Below are 19443 nucleotides of genomic sequence, written 5' to 3'. Positions count from 1 at the left end.
AGTCAGCCACAGATCGATAGATCAATCAGAATACGACGAGTGCTGGAGACCGTGAAGTCCTCAGCTGAAGTCTTAACCCTTTAAGACCTACCATAGAACCAAGTCCGCCAGAGCTTATATTATATTTTTACATGCTGTAGCGAAATTTCTGGGAGCATTTCAAGTTGCTATACATCAATACAAGCATTACAGTCTATATTTTAATAATATGTATGGATTAAGTGCATAGTAATTACATAAATTTCAAAAAAGTGCAATAAACTACAGAAAAATTGAAAATCGTTTTTGTTTTGTTAACATATATGTCTACTGTAAATACAAAAAAGTTGCACAAAATAGTTTCCCACCACAGGAAATTTATTTTGAGTGTCTTCATAGTTTTATTTTTGAAATACACCAATTTTTATATACTGCAGGAAAAACGAAAATAAATATTATACTGCAAATTTGCAAAAAAAACAGCATGTGCATCAAAATAAACTATTTCCAGCAGTGCAATATGAGTCCTAAGCATCCCAGAAACGACACAGAAAGTCATAAAGTCAAAGAAAACTTTTAAAAACACCAGTATAGGCTCATGAGGCCCTGATGGTAAAAAGAAACGACATTTCCGCAAAAATGACGTCACTTCCGGTTTCGGGCAGGTCATGGCGGACGTCGCCAATGTAGGAAGTGTTACGAACAGCTGATCGGATAGGCAAAGCGTGTTTCTGGAATATTATGTTTTTGTTGCTGCAAGTGCTTTTTATGCAGTTTTTGCAAAGCTTTATGTGGAAGGAAACCGTGACCGAGGACAAGCTGATGGCATAAGATGTAAGTACAACTCCTCCGGTTTCATATGCAAAGAAAATTATTGCGCTAACTTACATGGTTGCAGAGCTACTGGGATTTAAAAGTAGTTGCGCAAAATGGAGCGTGCCGCTCTGACCGGCTTTAAAGGGTTAACACACCAGTGGGTGACATCTCAAAGCTAAATCTACGTACCGTCTAAGGCTTCACAGCAACAACATGAGTGAGGAAGCAAGTTAAGGTTATGCTCTTCATAGCTGGAAATGGTTAGCTGGTAAGTTAGCATTAGCCAGAAGTTTCATCCAATAAAACTCATCTGGATAAAGTACAATGAGAACCTAAAGGAAACAGCTAGTGATGACTTTAGCATGGTGATGATACCTTTGGTTTCTGGCATTAAAAGGTCAGATTGCCTTTTTTAAATTACTTCGTCAGTTGATGTTTATAAAATGACCGCTGCACGATTCACGTAGCATAATGTGGACAGGGGTGTTGGTACCGTAACAAAACTGTTGACTGATCGTGGGACAAAAGCCAAAAGCATTGTTCATCTTTTTAATCTCTTCTTTCCCCATTTAGCAAACACAAACTGTGGTAATGTGACGTGGCCTGAGTGTGCACATATTTCACATTAAGGTTAAAAGCAGCTCATCAGTCTTCCACCCTCTAAACCTTTAACTGGTGTAAAAGTCACAATTTCAGTCAATGTCTCCAACAACTGACCTTTAATTCCCAGTGAGCCCTGAAACCCCGTGGGTCCGAGCACACCTGGGTCCCCACGTGGTCCTGAGGCTCCAGGGAGACAGTAGGTACCTTTAAAGACAAACAGGAAGTCAGATTATTGAGAAAAAAAATCAACTGGGACAGTGACACATCCCATACCTGCTGTTAATATCTGCAGTCTGACCCTGCAGGCACCTACAGGTGTACAACACTAAGAGACAAACACTGTTGTCTGGTACCTGGAACACCTTGCTGTCCTTTATGTCCTCTGAATCCACGGCGCCCTGGTTTTCCAGGTTCTCCAGGTGTGGGTTTCTCTGTAGAGATCTGACCTGGATCTCCTCTGACCCCCTTGCATCCTGGAACTCCCTTCTGACCTACAACTCCCGGCAGTCCTGAAGAAAACAACAAAAACTATCATACTACCTTAAACATGAGCAGAAAACATCCTTCTTACCACAGCACCGCTATGCTGCCTCTAATCAAGTTCATACCACCTTAAATCTAACCATGACACTTGAATCACCGTAGCTCAACTTTAAGATTCATTCAAGATTCAAGAGTCGAGGTCTTTATTGTCCAGTATACGCAGTGTACAGCGCACCGAAATGCCGTTTCACCCCAAGCCCCCCATGGTGCATTTATAAGAATATAAAAAATCTCCAGGAGATATAAAACTAGAAGAAGTGGATTGTGCAGAGGGTATTGAATACCAGCTTCAAGTTACGAGTCAGAGTATTGTGGACGAGACAGGATAAAGACATATGCATTATGTAGATGTGTTCAGCAACTGAAAGTAACAAGAAGCTGACTTCTTCAAATAATCTCACCACAGCAACCTCATACTGCCTTACATCAGGCTGCTACCACCTTAAATCTGGCCTCATGAGTCTCAGACCACCTCGCCAACTTCATCATCATTAAACCCCCCAAAGTGGTAGATAATGACCCAACGTTGTGGTCTCATCCCATTTGTAATCTGACTACACAAACTCGTAATAGCGCGTAAAATCTTAAAAAACTCTCCGATACGATTTTAAAGTTTGAGACCATTTGAACATCAGGTAGGAAGCACCACCTCACCCACCCTCTGACCCAGACTCTGCTCCTTTATCCACAGCAGGAAGCTTTCCCTTTTTTGATTTGACAGAACTTTATGCCAGACGGTTTTTGTGATGATGATTTATATCTGTCAGGAAAGATCTCCAATACTCAGTGATAGCGTATTTTTCCATCATATAAAGATGTTTCACCTGTGTCATCGCGCTGTGCTGAGATGTTTGCCAGCTCACATCGCTACAGAAACAGTAAAATATGCAGGTACTCACCAACTATTGATCTGCCAGGCGGTCCTGGGGGGCCGGGTATTCCCATCCGCCCCCTGTCTCCATTAAGGCCGTGCGGGCCGGGTGACCCGGGATCCCCAACTTGACCTAGAAGACATAAAGTAGTCATTGGACACCAGAGAAGAAGAATTGTGAAAGAGCTGATTGATTGGTGCATTGATCCATACCGGTGTACGTGATGTCTTCCTCCCGGGGGTTGCCTGGAGGCCCGGGATCTCCCCTTTCGCCCTGAGAACACACAGAACACGACAGCTTTATCTTTACTGAGGTCATTTTGTTTACATGATACTAACCAGATCATCGGGTTCACAGCTTCTAGTAACAGAACATCTACGTCTGTGAATGGGCGAAAGGTTTCAGTGCTGGTTTTTACTGCTGATCTGGCTCTGCTGGCCAGGGGGTGACCACGCAGCGGGGAGGTCTGCAGCTGCGCGGTAGAGATCAGACGTCCGAGGTCATGGACAGATAACTGCTCAAAGTGTAGGACTTCAAGAATCTCAGAGTCCTTTTCACGATGGATGAATTTCAGTGATGCAGACGCTGCACCTGTCTGTGGACCATTTTACTGGTCTTCTGGTTAACTTCCTGCTCGTTTTGCCCTCGTTACCTTTTGCATACATTTTCCGAGCCTTCTCTCGCCCTTTGTCGTGGTGTGCTACAATGCTCTGTGCTCCTTGTTCCCTGGTTCCTAGTGTTTAGTTGGGATGGATGGGAAGCTTTGCTTTTATCCACAGTGACATAAAATATACAGGAAACAGACTGACCTTAGGACCATTTCGTCCAATCAGACCTGGGAGTCCTGAGCTTCCTTGGATTCCCTGAAAACACCAAAGAAAAACCAGACCTGATGATCCGAGGAACAGCACAGAAGTAGAAACAGGAATCTTCTGCTTTGACCAACCTTAACTCCTTTGTTCCCACGCAGACCAGGTTGTCCAGGGAGTCCCTGAAACACAGTTTGTTCAGCATCAATACCTCAAAGATTGATGACATCTCAAGTCTAATTAAAGTCTATAGTCTGATCAAAACTGCTTAATATTGATCGCACATCTTACCCTTGGTCCAGGAAGCCCCAAAATCCCCTTCTCCCCTTCCATCCCAGGTGACCCATTCAGACCCTGAGACCACAATTCAATAAAAAATATCTGATCAGTAACAGTGCTACTAAAATGATATTTGGAGATGTGGGGCACAACAACCAAGTGGGGTTTAAAAACGGCAGCTGAGTATCCTTCAAACACGAGATTACAGATGACAATTTTCAGGATGAGCGATAGTCCTGAACTCCATAAATCGGGAGAATCCTAACCTTCAAGTGAGCCTGGTGCCCAAGAATCGAACAACAAAGAGAACTTCAAGTTCCTAAATAAGATATTTAACCTACCAGCTGTCCGTCAATTCCACAGACTCCTTTAACCCCCCGGGAGCCCTGAAATATCCAACATATCCAGCGTGAGAAAACCAAGAGCAAAGCCTCCCAACAACAAGAGATATCAGAAATCAACATTTGCAACATTTGCTATTTAAAGTTTAACAGAAAACAGGAAGTCCCCTTAAATGTGCCATCTGATAGGCTGTAACAGAGTGAGGCTCCACCTACTTTGTCTCCTTTGATGTAGAGGTCTTCGGGAGGGTCAACATACTCAAAGGGCCCCGGAGGTCCCTGCAAACCCTGATCCCCCTGTGGACCACACAAACTGCTACAGCACGGCACATACTACACAGTACTGATGCGTTGCTCTTGCTGCTCTATTACTGCAGTAATTGTCAATGGTGAAGTGCAATTTATACAGTTTGCAGTGAAATGAAAACAGAAGGTAAATCAGTCAAACAGAAGAATGTGACAGAGCTCTGCCCCAAACGAGTAATCTAATGTGACTTTTGCACAGCGCCATTGCCTCGCGCGACAGGCTGTTCACGAGCTGCTGATTCAGTTAAAAGAAAGGGGGCGTGGTTGTACCTCATCTCCTTTCTGTCCAGGCAGAGATCGACCTCTTTCCCCCTGAAATGCACAAACAACAAATTCTGAAATAAAAGGTCAGAAAACGCAGTCTTTCAAATTACTCTGACGGTATTCACAATGCTAGCCTCTACTACGTGCACATTACTTACGGGTGGACCTCGAGAACCCGGGCTTCCAGGTACGCCCTGCACAGACAGCAAAGACTTCATTATTGCAATTAATAAAATAATTCTTTGTTTCTCAGCTGAATTTGTAAGTTGTACAAAAAACAGTCTCCAACTTCTTGTGTAGCTTAATTTTAATGGAGAGACATAATGTAAAGCCAAAAACGTTATAACTTGAAGTTTTTGAGCCCCTGCAACACCCAGTCTGGCTCCATACAGGGAGCTGAGGCGCAGTTTTTCTAAACACGGCGTCTCTGTGGCTTTTAAACCCCAAAACACGCTGCGCCAAAAATGTGTCCACCCCAAGGATCGGGTCCCCGACACAAACAGAGTAACATAGTGTACGCGATTAAGTGCAGGATTTATACATCAGGGAAACCAAACAACCTCTGGCTACAACACAGAAGAGCCACCTCGTCAGGCCAGTGGACCTTCAATGATGAGGACGTAACATCCTGGACAGGGAAGTTTGAGCAGTGTTCATTTACTGGATGATCAAGCATGCATCAAGACTCCCATACAGGTTATATCTGTGCTTCAAAACCCCAACGTGGAACAGCAGAAACCCGAGACCAGGTCCCTTTAACTGTCCTCAACTTGAACACGTGACACCAGATTACTTTCTTCAAGCAGTAAATGTTAAGTGGTGACTCACGTCTTGGCCTTTTGGTCCTGGAGAACCCAGTGCTCCCTTCGATCCCGAGAGGCCCTGCTCACCCTGCAGACAGACAGACAGAAACCTGAAGGAGGACCACTACAAGTGAACGCTTCCTCCCTGTAAACCCGCTGGCATGTGTGTCACATGACAGTTTGTTTACTCACCCACAGACCGGGATGTCCACTGGGCCCAGCATCTCCCTGTCAAACAGAAAAGCTTTGATTAATAAGCCAAATCCTGATCCTAACCTGCAGCAGTACAAGTGTACTTACAGTCACTCCAGGGTTACGGATGAAATACACCGCCTGATCTCCTGGATATCCTTTCGGTCCTGGAAAACCCTGAAGAATTAAACACCACAGCGATGGTCAAATAGTACTGGACCAAAGATACAGTGGGAGGCAAAGGTTTGGGCAGCCTTGTTAATAGTCATTATTTTCCTGTATAAATCGTTGTTACAATAAAAAATATCAGTTAAATATATCATACAGGAGACACAAGTTTATTGGATTTACAGAAAGTGTGCAATAATTGTTTAAACAAAATCAGGCAGGTGCATAAATTTGGGCTCCACAAAAAAAGAGATGAAATCAATATTTAGCAGATCCGCCTTCTGCAGCCTCTAAACGCTTCCTGTGAGCTCCACTGAGAGTCTGGATTGTGGTTGAAGGTATTTTGGACGATTCCTCTTTACTAAACATCTCTCGTTCATTCAGGTTTGATGGCTTCCGAGCATCAACAGCTCTCTTTAACTCACAGCACAGGTTTCAATAATATTCAGGTCTGGGCTGAGATGAACGTTCCAGAACGTTGTACTTGTTCCTCTGCATGAAAGCTTTAGTGGATTTTGAGCAGTGTTTCGGTCGTTGTCTTGTTGAAAGATCCAGCCCCGGCGCAGCTTCAGCTTTGTCTCCGATTCTCCAGAATCTGCTGATACTGAGTGGAATCCATGTGTCCCTCAACTCTGACAGGATTCCCAGTCCCTGCACTGGCCACACAGCCCCACAGCATGATGGAACCACCACCATATTTTACTGGAGGCAGCAGGTGTTGTTCTTGGACTGCTGTGTTCTGTTTCCTCCGTGCATAACGCCGCTTGTTATGCCCAAAAAACTCAGTTGTAGTTTCATCAGTCCACAGCAGCTTATTCCAGAATGAAGCTGGTTTGTCCAAATGTGCTTCAGCAAACCTCAAGCAGCTCTGTTTGTGCTGTGGGCGGAGCAAAGGCTTCCTCTGCATCACTCTCACATGCAGCATCTCCTTGTGTAAAGTGCACCGAATGGTTCCATCTGCTGCAACATGATGTTGCAGGTCTTTGGTGCTGGTCTGTGGGTCGACTCTGACTGTTCTCACCGTCGCTTCTGTCTGTCTGAGATGTTTCTCGGTCTGACACTTCCAGCCTTAACTTGAACTGAGCCTGTGGTCTTCCATTGTCTCAATATGCTCCTAACTGTGGAGACAGACGGCTTAAATCTCTGAGGCAGCTTTCTGTGTCCTTCCCACCATGATGCTGAACAGTCTTTGTCTTCAGGTCATCTGACAGTTGTTCTGAGACCCCCGTGTTGCTACACTTCAGAGGAAATTAAAAGAGGGAAACTTAAATTGACCCCCTTAAATACTCTTTCTCATTATTGTTTTCACCTGTGTATGTAGGTCAGGGGTCACTGAGCTTACCGAGACAATTTGAGTTCCAATAATTAGTTCTGAAGGTTTGGAATCAATAAAATGACAACAGATTTATGCACCTGCCTGATTTTGTTTAAACAATTCTTGCACACTTTAAATCCAATAAACTTCATTTCACTTCTCAAACATCACTGTGTGCGTCTCCTGTATGATATATTTAACTGACAGTTTTTATTGTAACAACGATTTATACAGGAAAATAATGACTATGAACAAGGTTAACGTTTGCATCCCGCTGTACTGCAGCACACTCAACTATCCACACACAGGCTCACAGCAGTGTAAGACGAGAAAACCTCGTCCTTGTTCTCTCAGGACTCTAAAATCTGGATTCTGGAAAACTGAACGTTTCTCCAGCTCTGATTATTTTTACTGTGGCCTTTCTTGCCCTCCACAGTGAAGTGTTTGCTATCAGTGTTACTGTCATTTCTGACCAGTTCTCCGTCACGTCCTTGTTCTCCCAGAAGTCCAGCTTTCCCTTTCTCTCCTCTAGTTCCATTACATCCATCCAGACCTGGATGTCCTGGACCTCCAGCAGGTCCCGGGTGTCCCTGGACACACAAACACATAAACTGATGCCGAGAGCGGGACATCACTAGGTCACAGCTGACTGAGCTAAGAGGCTGAGAGGGGCGGGGCTTCTTACCGGAACTCCATCCAAACCTGGAAAACCAGGAACACCAAGAGATCCCTGAAACCGTAAACAACAAGCAGACGGTTAAACTGTTCTCCACACAGCTCCTCAGATACCATGTGAGGCCTAACAGAGCTCCGATTGGTCAGACAACAGAAACAGTATCTCGTCTTCAGAGGGGTGTACTACAAAGCAAACTATGTTTTCAGTTTGGATGGTCTATGTGTAAAGCTCCTCTGGTGTTGTCTCTGAGTGAAGGTGCTCAGCTGACCGAGAGAGCTGCTAACACAGAAAGCCTGACTCTGTTAAAGCTGCGTTGCAGTACAACCCCGAGGGCAGAAACCATGTTCCTTCACCATATGTCCTTTCAGGCCTGCAGCTCCTGTTGGCCCCTCATCTCCTCTCTGGCCTTTCTCTCCTGGAGGCCCCTGAGGACCCGGGAAGCCCATGGGTCCATTAGGGCCCCGCATACCCAGAGAACCAGGAGCACCCTGCAGGACACAAAGACACTTGTTAATCCTTTAAAAACTGAATAAATCTTAATAGAAAACATGAACAACATCAGGTTTCTATCGAGAGCTCTTCTAGGCCACCTGATCCCGACGCTCTGTCACTACAGCAAGCACCACTTCTAAAAAATACCAGGACCAATTCTGTTTACATTATACATGCTTCCCTTAGGCAGCATCATTAGAAGACATAGCATACATTTACACTGCTATGCAGATGACACCCAGCTCTATCTGTCCATGAAGCCAGATAACACACACCAATGAGTTAAACTGCAGGAATGTCTTAAAGACATAAAGACCTGGATGGCCGCTAACTTTCTGCTTCTTGATTCAGATCAAACTGAGGTTATTGTACTCGGCCCTGAAAAGCTTAGAAATATGGTATCTAAGCAGATTCTTCAAGGACAGAAGAGAAGAAAAAAGGTGACGGTGAGACAGCGGAGGCTCGAAGCGAGGAGGAGGTTTAAACCGTGTCTGCCGTCTATCGTGATGGGAAATGTGCGATCGTTGGCAAGTAAAATCGACGAGCTCTCAGCACTGGTACGGAGTCAGAGGGAATACCGAGAGTGTAGCCTGATGTGTTTCACCGAATCATGGCTGCACCAGGTCATTCCCGATGAGAATGCTTCCGTGGAAGGCTTCCACACTGTTCGGGCGGACAGGGACAGCATCGCTAGCGGTAAGCGTAAAGGAGGTGGGCTTGCTGTTTTAGTTAACAACCGGTGGTGTAACCCTGCCAACATAACAGTCAAAGAAAGGATTTGTTGCCCGGACACTGAACTGTGTGCTGTTGGACTCAGGCCGTATTATTTACCCAGGGAATTCTCTCACGTCATCTTGGTGGCTGTTTATGTTCCCCCCTCTGCTAACCCCACAGCTGCATGTGACACTATCCACTCTGCCATAGCTCGGCTACAGACTCAGCACCCGAGTGCCTTTATTGTGATCTCGGGTGACTTCAACCATGTATCACTGGACAATACACTACCAACATTCAAACAATATGTGGACTGTCCCACCAGGGGAGAGAAAACTTTAGACTTACTGTATGCTAACGTCAAGGATGCATACAGCTCCTCCTCCCTCCCCCCACTTGGTAGGTCAGATCATAACCTGATTCACCTCACCCCCCGCTATGTGCCAATTGTGAGGAGGGAACCTGTGACCACCAGGACTGTTAGGAGGTGGTCAGAGGAGGCAATAGCGGAACTACAGGGCTGTTTCGAGGTGACCGACTGGGAAACACTCTGTGAGCCTCACGCCGAGGACATCAATGGGCTTACTGAGTGTATCACAGACTACATAACTTTCTGCACCGACTCCATTGTTCCAGCTCAGACTGTTCATTGTTACCCAAATAACAAGCCGTGGGTGACTAAGGACATCAAAGCCCTCCTCAACAACAAGAAGAGGGCTTTCAGAGGGGGCAACAAAGAGGAGGTGAGGAAGATCCAGGTGTTACTAAAGGACAAGATCAGAGAGGCTAAGGACAATTACAGGAGGAAGCTGGAGTGGAAACTCCAGCAGAACAGCATGAGAGAGGTGTGGAGGGGCATGAAGACCATCACTGGATTCAGGCCAACCAACAGCAGGGGAGCTGAGGGAGGTGAGAATAGAGCCGACGAGTTGAATCTGTTTTTCAATAGATTCGACACCACAGTGTCTGCTCACTCCCCCACAACCTCACCTGCAGTCAGCCTGGAATCCAGAGCCACACCACTGTGCCAGCCTCTCTCTTCACATGTTGCCTCCTGTGAGATTCCTGACACCCCTCCCCCACCCATCACCTTCACTCAATACCAGGTTGAGATGCAAATGAGGAGACTTCACTCAGGCAAGTCTGCTGGACCAGACGGAGTGAGTCCCCTTGTCCTCAAGGCCTGTGCCCCCCAGCTGTGTGGAGTCTTTCATAAACTGTTTATGCTGAGTCTGAGTCTGCAGAGGGTCCCGGTGATGTGGAAGACATCATGCCTCGTCCCTGTACCAAAGACGCCTCGTCCCAGTGGCCCCCAGGATTACAGGCCCGTGGCACTGACCTCCCACATCATGAAGACCCTGGAAAGGCTCATCCTGGACCAGCTGCGACCCATAGTAAGACCACATCTGGATCCCCTTCAGTTCGCTTATCAGCCTCGTCTCGGAACAGAGGACGCCATCATCTACCTGCTCAATCGTGTCTACACCCATCTGGACCAGCCGGCGAGCACTGTGAGGGTCATGTTTTTTGACTTTTCCAGTGCTTTCAACACCATCAGGCCGACCCTCCTGGGTGATAAGTTAGCAGCGATGCAGGTGGATGCTTCTCTGGTGTCCTGGATTGTTGATTACCTGACAGGAAGACCACAATATGTACGTCTCCCACAGTGTGTGTCTGACAAGGTGATCAGCAACACAGGGGCACCACAGGGGACTGTCCTCTCCCCCTTCCTCTTCACCCTCTACACCACAGACTTCAGCCACTGCACAGAGACCTGCCATCTTCAGAAGTTTTCTGATGACTCTGCGGTGGTTGGATGCATCAGCAGGGATGATGAGACAGAGTACCGGGCTGTGGTCGACTCCTTTGTCACGTGGTGTGAGCAGAATCATCTGCAGCTCAACGTGGCAAAGACCAAGGAACTGATCGTGGACTTCAGGAAGACCAGGAAACACTTGACCCCTGTTTCAATCCAGGGGGTCAGTGTTGACATTGTGGAGGACTATAAATACCTTGGAGTACACATTGACAATAAACTGGACTGGGCTAAAAACACCACAGCACTTTACAGGAAGGGCCAGAGTCGTCTCTATTTTTTGAGGCGACTGAGGTCCTTCAACATCTGCCAGAAAATGCTGAGGATTTTCTATGAGTCTGTGGTGGCCAGTGCGATCCTCTATGCTGTTGCATGCTGGGGGAGCAGGCTGAGGGTCGCAGATGCCAACAGACTTAATAAACTGATCCGTAAGGCCAGCAATGTTGTGGGGATGGAGCTGGACTCCCTCAAGGTGGTGTCGGAGAGGCGGATGCTGTCCAAGATAAAGACAATGTTGGATAACACCTCCCACCCACTCCATGACATGTTGGTCAGTCACAGGAGCTCGTTCAGTGAGAGACTGAGATTACCGAAAAGCACCACTGAACGACACAGGAAATCATTCCTGCCTGTGGCTCCCTGTACAACGCATCCACTTAACACACTGTTTGCTGCTACAGCTACACATGTTTCTTTTCCAAATATTTATTTATAAGTGACTTATGTATGTATGTATGTATATATATGTATATATTGTACTATTCTTAGTTAGCGTATTGTCTGTCTTGTCTTAATGTTGGTTTAAAATGGAGCACTGTAACAAAAAATAATTTCCCCCAGGGATCAATAAAGTATTCTGATTCTGATTCTGATTCTTACTCTGGATGGCATTACCTTGGCCTCCAGTAACACTGTGAGGAACCTTGGAGTCATTTTTGACCAGGACATGTCCTTCAACGCACATATTAAACAAATATGTAAGACTGCTTTCTTCCATTTGTGCAACATCTCTAAAGTTAGAAATATCCTGTCTCAGAGTGACGCTGAAAAACTAGTTCATGCATTTATTACTTCCAGGCTGGACGACTGTAATTCACTATTATCAGGATGTCCTAAAAACTCCCTGAAAAGCCTTCAGCTGATCCAAAATGCTGCAGCAAGAGTCCTGACAGGGACTAGAAAGAGAGAGCAGATTTCTCCTGTTTTGGCTTCCTGTTAAATCCAGGATTCAAAATCCTGCTGCTCACATACAAGGTCTTAAATAATCAGGCCCCATCTTATCTGAATCCTTATCACTCGAGAAACACGAAGCCGACAAACAAACTAAGAGAATTCAACTGTCTGCTCGAATCTGAACTTTTGAAACTGTAAATCATTCTTTGTCATATCAGTTCCTCATTAAATACACGTCACATTAACAAGCTGGCTCATGGTGTAAAGCGTCGCCTGTCAGAAAGTATAAGAACATATAAAACAATCAGGAGCGTAACTGAACCTGAGACGGACTCTTTATGAATCGCAGCACTGATGGCAGAGCGGGTGGACTTCGTATGGTTTAATCCAGATGTTGGTGCATTCAAGTCCCACATGTGTAATGCTGTTATCTGACCATTTGAGGGCGGCGTGGCACCAGAACAATGACACCCCCCCCCCCCCCCCCCACACACACACACACACAATATGCTACAAGGGGTTTGGACTGCTTATCATAAAAGATTCAGAAATGAGTGTGTCAAAGGCACAGCACTGTCCACAGCCACATCCACACATGTGCACAGGAAACAAGGTCAAAGGTCAGATTTACTGCATAGACTCAGCCCCTTGTGGTTCAAACTGAGTAAAAGCAGAGAGCGTTCCAGGATAAAGGGAGCGGCGCGTACCTGTGACAGGTGCCGTCTTGTCGCCCTCACTTTGTGTACACTTGGTTTGTAAGCCTGTTGTTAAGCTGAGTGATGGCGACCCTCAGTGCAGTTTCACTTTAACGCTCTGCTGCATTTCCAGAGCCTTTTCTTATTCTTATTTCTGGACTTGGAAGTGGAGCCTCAGATAATCATATTAGGGATTATTTCCTTTAGATGATATCGCAAATACAAGAATAGGAAACATGGAGTGTTACTAGCAGGCCGAGGTTTTCACTCACAGGGACGACCGAACACGTCTGAGCTCATTATTAGAAACACGCTTAATATGAAGATGCACCTCTGGACCAGGAGATCCACTAGATCCACTTTAACTACAAGGCTGCGTTTGGGCCATGTGATGAAAACAGATGCTTTTCTGAAACTAGGTCATTCGTTCAGAGGTGTGTAGTTTCCGGCTGAGGAAACATGAATATCTGTGAGGTAATGAGGCCTTACGAGAGCAAAACAAGCATAAAAGCCAAGAAGAACACATGGTGAGCATGTACAGACCGAGTCACCTGGGCAGGTGAGGAGAAGGAGGTCAGTGTGTTTATCGCATGATCTGGCTGCAAAGCTGCATCACAGTAATGTAACTAGTGGATCAGGTGTTGCAACAGTGACCGAAATCGGAGTGTTTTTGTTCACAACAGAAGCTGTGGAGACACCAGGTGTCTCCACAGCTTCTGTTGCAACAGTGACCACAGAGTTTTGTAACGACTGTAATGATTCACGTATCTGCACACATCATACAGTTGCTTCCATTTTTACCTGATGTACAAATAAAGTTTGACGTCTTGACTAAAACTCCCCTGTGTCCAGTGTTAGTTAGAGCTCTGTTTGTCTCCAGCATCGAGATGTTTATGATCCCTGATGTTATCTGACCATTGATCAGATACACCAATACAAACTTATTGATACTCTGTGTTTATAATCAAAACCGATTGGTTTGGGTGAATCCGTCAATCCTGTGTGTGTGTGTGTGTGTGTGTGAGTGTGAGTGTGTGTGTGAGTGTGTGTGTGTGTGTGTGTGTGTGTGTGAGTGTGTGATGAGATGTGACAGCTGTGATCTCTGTTAGTCCTCTCTCCATCCTCCTTTCTCTTAAACCGCTCAGCGTGAAATCACTGGGACAGACGCCTTCCCACAATCCTCTCTGCCTGTCTACTGCCCCCAGCTGTACAAACACACACACACGCGCACACACACACAGGAGGTCAGTGTGAAGCTGGACGACAGTCTGACAGATACATGTTGTTCTTATTGCTGTTGTTAACTTGATCAGCTGATTGTCACGTGATGTTACATCAGCGGTTTGAATTAATTCATCATAACGTACAAACGAGCCTCAGTCCTGACGACCACGAGCTCTAACAGCAGTTACAGCACAACGCTATCCCGGGCTGGGATAACTGACCTGCGGGGACATGCTCCCTGTTGGGAATAAAGGTCCTTATAATCGGAATCATTTCAATTTAGGGTGAAAACTCAGGTTCAAGGTTCAGTTAAGTGCAAAGAAATTCAAGCAAGTCCTCTGAAGTGATGAAAACATGCATGTGTGTGAGTAATCTGCTGAGTCAGTTTAAGGTAAACAGCTGGTAATTTAACACCAGCACTCCTCAAACAGCTCCTCATTTCACTCTGTGTGTGTGTGTGTGTGTGTGTGTGTGTGTGTGTGTGTGTGTGTGTGTGTGTGTGTGTGTGTGTGTGTCCTGAGCTGCCACTGAAGGAGTCTGAGGTTTGTTGACACTGAAGAGTGTGCAGCTGCGCTGTGGTTCGCTGCTGTTCGTGTGTGTCAGAGTTAGTGGGCGGAGTCTCACCCTTGCTCCCTTGGCTGGGAAACACTGACAGGTGGAGCAGTCCCGCCCACCACATGGCTCAGACAGGTCACCCTGGAAAAAAAGAGAACAACAATATTACATGACATCACCATGACATCACTGTATCATAATAAGACATCACCTCAGCTCAGCTGACGCCATCACTGTAGTTGCAGTAAAGACCAACAAAGAGCAGCACTCGTGTTTATGCTGACCGTGTCACGCACCAGGTTACAGGAGTCGAGGCACAACCATTCATGAGAGCAACAACATAAAGCAGGCTTCAGAGGTAGGAAGGAATAATCTGGTTCAGCTTGTACCTGCAGCTTTGTGTAGCATCTGAAAGTATTAATCTCCAGCCCTGAAAAAGATGCAGTCCCTCCGACGTCCAGCAGAGGCTCCAGCAGCGCGGATTGCTTCCTGTTTTTATAGGCTGGGAGGGACCTGCTGTTAGCATATCACAGTTTGGGCCAACGACAGTTTCATCCAGCACATCTGTCTCTCATCTTCATCATCTACGGATTCAAAAGCCCAGCCGAAGCATCCACTCAGTGTCACTCTTCTGCCATCACCTCGTCACTCTGCAGCATTTAGAGGGATTTGTCCTCTTCTAATCTTTTCTTCTAGTACTTCTTAAACGCTACTTGCTGTAGCTTCTTGTGATGATCTTCCTTTGAGTCCCTGATTTTGTTGGTAGTTAAACTTGATAAATACTGCATGAGTGAGCCAGAAAGGGCACAACTAAACCCGTCATTAGTTACCTTATCCCCTCATTTCCATCAGCCGCTTCTGGTAAACATCTGGAAGAACGTGCAGCTGGATGGCTGAAGAACGGCAAAGGAAGGCTGAAGTGAAGGTCTGTATTTTTGGGGCCATCCTTGGTGTTTGTGCCCATCAGGAAATGTGGGGTTACTAGTGGGCGGAACTTACAAGACTCGCATCCTCGCTTGCAACTCCCTACTTCCATGCTTAGCTCAGTTTTTCCAGGACCTCTTACCTTTCCAAGCCTTTACAGATTCCAGTGCGTAAAAGAGCAACTAGATGATGCAATTAAGCCTTTGGGAGTTCCTGTCTCTGCGCTCAGCTGTGTGTCCCATCAAACTGAACCTCTTCAGCTTGTGGTCTCAAGTTTCACATTGTCTCTGCTCTACTCCGTCTTCTTGGCTTAAACACAGAAGCCACACATCAGGATTACGATGCTGTTAACTGAGAGCTAGCTGAGGAGTGGAGGCGCTGGTTACAGGAGGATGCCTTCATAACCTGGACTGCTCATAAAAATCTATCCTCCTACCTCCAATCAGCTTAAAAGTTCAACTCCCAACAGGCAACAGGTAACTACTTTCTGCTAGGTTCAATTTCATCATCACCTACGGCCCTAAAATATAAAACCTGATGCTCTGTATCTACAGTTCCCTCTCGAAGAAAATCTGCCCACCGTAGAACCGAATCTTGGTGCATCGTGAGCACTGAACACTCAACAGAATGAAGCTGACCCAGGGAGCCCCAGTACAACCAGGGAACCGCCCCCCTGCTCAGGCCCTGTGTTGAAATATTCAAAGTGTTATTACTTGAGTTCAAGTTTTGCTTGAATAAATAAAGAGTTAAACTGACATTGGTCAACTGGGTCTAAGTCAATAACATAGTATTTGTTAGAATGAAAGGACTCAACCTGTTGTGTGCTTTTAGACTTGGTTTCTGTCTATTGATGCTCCGACCGCAGCACTGTTTTTATTTTCTGTTCAGACAGTGAGGAATGTAAACACAAGTCAGACAGAAAGACAAGCATCTGAGATTCTCAGGAAGCAGACAGCTGACTGTGTGTGTTTATCAGATCACGTCAGCGACAATCACGCTCCAATTTTTCCTGACCGATTCTTTCAATGAGAACAGATGTTCAGATGTTCAGATTGATGTGACAGAAAAGGGAGATTTAAACTCTAGAACAAGCCAGAGGCTCGTGTTCCAGTGCATTTACAGACACGACCTGTGTGCTCACAGTTAGACGTGTAAATAAACTTGTAACCTCTATGACATAACTATTGAAGCAGTACAAGTGCACCTATAAAAATAATCACACCTGATCTTCATTGATCTTAATAAATCGCTCTGTGACCAACCTGTGCACCTTTTATTAAACTACGTGGTTTGAAATTGAGCTCAAATTCAAACAAAAACTATCCTGACTGCAGAGCAGCAATATGAACTTTGAGCAATGGGAACACAACCTCTGGCAAACCAGTCTCAGGTGGATTCAGAGTTTCACAGCACAGTCAGGTCCATTTAGCCAGCTACATGGTTGCTTTGGTCATTTCGCCTCTGTACACACAGGAAACTAATCAAAAACATGCAGACTTTTACACTGAAGGTCTGAAAAAAGAAGTATTGCAATATTATTTTAGGAGCTGCAGTCATTTCATACACAGCTCCCCATTCAAAGGCTCAAAAGTAATCGAGTAGTATCATGGACACAGATGATGATCATTCCCTCATTAATGCATAGAAAATGAATTCAGTTCAATTCATTTATTTATTTATGTGGCACAAAATCATAGTTGCTTCAAGGTGCTTTATACTGAAATTTAGACCCTGCAAGAAAACAAAAGATCCAATATTGTTTGATTCATGTGTTTAACTCGACTGCAGCACTTTAAATGAGTTAGACGGACGTCAGTCTAATCAATGCGTTTACGTCAATAAACTTTAGAAACACATTTTTTTCCTTAATAAACTTTAATTCCACTCAAAATAAACTGCTGGAATTTCAGGACCACGGACAGCGACTGAGGATTTCACGGTGATTGGTGCTCCAACAGGTGAGTGGAGGATGTGGTGCTGCCCTCAGACGCCTCACTGACAGGCCCTCACGCCAGACTCTTAAACACGTGTTTGTCAGGTTACATGTGCTCTTAAAGCCTCGGACTCACAGTCTCTGTGCCTGTTTGAGAAAATAGGGTTGATGCTATCGGCTCTATGATTGGCCGATTCTTGGACTTGACCAATAGCTGCTCTTCTACAGTGTAGCGCTGAGTGTGCATAAATCCACTCATGTAAGCTACTTTGTTGTTATTTATAACAGATATTAGGGAACATGTGCAGATGAATAGCCGTACTTGTATATATTGTCAGGGTTGCATAGTAACCAGCACAAGGTCGTGAAAACAATCTGTACATGTTTCAAGAATATTAATGTTTCAATATTCCATAAATACTGTTTATGTACATGTGTTCAGTAAAATAACAGAGTATCTGTGATATTGTAACTTGGTCCTGCTTTAAATTAATTTTTTTGTATTTCGGGCTTTTTATGGTCCTCGCTGTCCTCTAGTTACAAACACAAGCGGTCAACTGCACGCTGCAGTTTGCTTTTCTGTTTTCTAATTTGTGATTTTTATTGACAGGACGAATACAACCAGAACATAAATAAGACTGAAAGGCGACCTCACAAACAATAGCACAAACCAAATAGACTGAATAATACTTCTGTCACTGCTACCTGAGCCAACGCTGCGACCTTCTGGATTTCTTCCTTGACAAAATGAACACAGTTCGACACCATTCAGTCAAATCGCCTTTAGCTAGTTTCATACCCAGCTGTCTGATTGTTTTTCACCTCACTGTCCTCATATGGCATCACTTTGGCCTCACTCTTTGAAGAAGCCTTGAATGTCGAGTTTTCTTCATTTATGAAAGCCAGTGACACAAATCAGTTGCACAGCGCATGTCATAAAGACAAAAAGACCCGGATGTCCTGGTTTTCTGTCCTGCAGACAGAACAGACGTTACCATCCTGGACACCTTGGACGGCACAGGCTAGTATTTACACTCTGACATGCTTTCATTCATCTTCTTCTAGCTGCTGCCTTTACAGGTCACCATGTCCCAGAATCCCCCTCTGTCACACCAACCCTCTTCACCACATCCATCAATCTTCTCTTTTCCTGCTGCCTGGCAGGTCTATCATATGCATATGTGCAAACGATCTCAGGCTCTCCGACTCCCCTTCATAGACCCAGTGAACATCTGAACAGCTTCAGCTCTGTAACTTCAGCTCAGTCCCTTGCTTTGTTGACCCTCTGCTCCTTCGTCTTTGCCTCTCCTTCTGTCTCCGTCTCATTCAGACACATGTATTCCGTCTTCTTTCGTTCCTCTTCTCTGCAGGATCTCCTCCAACTGCTCTCTGCTCTCACTACAGATCACAGTGTCATCTGCAAACATAGTCCACGGATTCTGAACTTACTGGTCGACCCATCTGTCCCTCACGCCTCGCCTCTGTCCTCATACTGCAGCACCCTCATATACTTCCTAATGCAGTAGCACAGTTCCTCTCTCAGCAACCAATCACCTGCTTTCTCTGATCTTTCTCTGATCCAAAAAGACACGGTGACACTCCTTCAGTTTGCAGCAGATGGCCCCGCCCCTCCCTGAGCCTGGTTCTGCTGGAGGTTTCTTCCTGTTAAAAGGGAGTTTTTCCTTCCCACTGTTGCCAAAGTGCTGCTCATAGGGGGTCATGTGATTGTTGGGTTTTCCTCTGTATGTGTTATTGTAGGGTCGACATTACAATATGAAGCACCTTGAGGCGACTGTTGTTTGGTGCTGTGTAAATAAACATACTGCCCTCCTGCATGTCTCTCCTTAACACCACACCTACACAACAGCTTTTCATCAGCCCTGTTCACCTGTCCATTGAAATCACCCCCAACCCCACCTCCACTACCACCACTCTCTACCACTTTGACCAA

The 19443-nt window shown here is 45.5% G+C and overlaps 1 protein-coding gene across 1 annotated transcript in view; it reads right to left on the bottom strand.

The window, feature by feature from the left end:
- Positions 1-19443, bottom strand: part of col4a4 (collagen, type IV, alpha 4) — a 60835-nt gene that overhangs the window by 28469 nt on the left and 12923 nt on the right. The window contains exons 4-21 of the mRNA XM_080889666.1: positions 14705-14776; positions 8320-8454; positions 7976-8020; positions 7764-7880; positions 5916-5984; positions 5808-5843; positions 5641-5703; positions 4971-5006; positions 4819-4860; positions 4459-4539; positions 4243-4287; positions 3914-3976; positions 3760-3804; positions 3623-3676; positions 3026-3086; positions 2841-2945; positions 1752-1907; positions 1513-1602 (exon numbers count right to left, since the gene is read on the bottom strand). Of these exons, the coding sequence (XP_080745792.1) occupies positions 1513-1602; positions 1752-1907; positions 2841-2945; positions 3026-3086; positions 3623-3676; positions 3760-3804; positions 3914-3976; positions 4243-4287; positions 4459-4539; positions 4819-4860; positions 4971-5006; positions 5641-5703; positions 5808-5843; positions 5916-5984; positions 7764-7880; positions 7976-8020; positions 8320-8454; positions 14705-14776 (1315 nt within the window). The remainder of the gene's footprint in view (positions 1-1512; positions 1603-1751; positions 1908-2840; positions 2946-3025; positions 3087-3622; positions 3677-3759; positions 3805-3913; positions 3977-4242; positions 4288-4458; positions 4540-4818; positions 4861-4970; positions 5007-5640; positions 5704-5807; positions 5844-5915; positions 5985-7763; positions 7881-7975; positions 8021-8319; positions 8455-14704; positions 14777-19443) is intronic.

This window comes from Rhamphochromis sp. 'chilingali' (assembly GCF_963969265.1).
Source record: "Rhamphochromis sp. 'chilingali' genome assembly, chromosome: 8".
In the NCBI taxonomy this organism is placed as follows: Eukaryota; Metazoa; Chordata; class Actinopteri; order Cichliformes; family Cichlidae; genus Rhamphochromis; species Rhamphochromis sp. 'chilingali'.
This window is presented reverse-complemented; position numbering and strand designations above follow the sequence as displayed.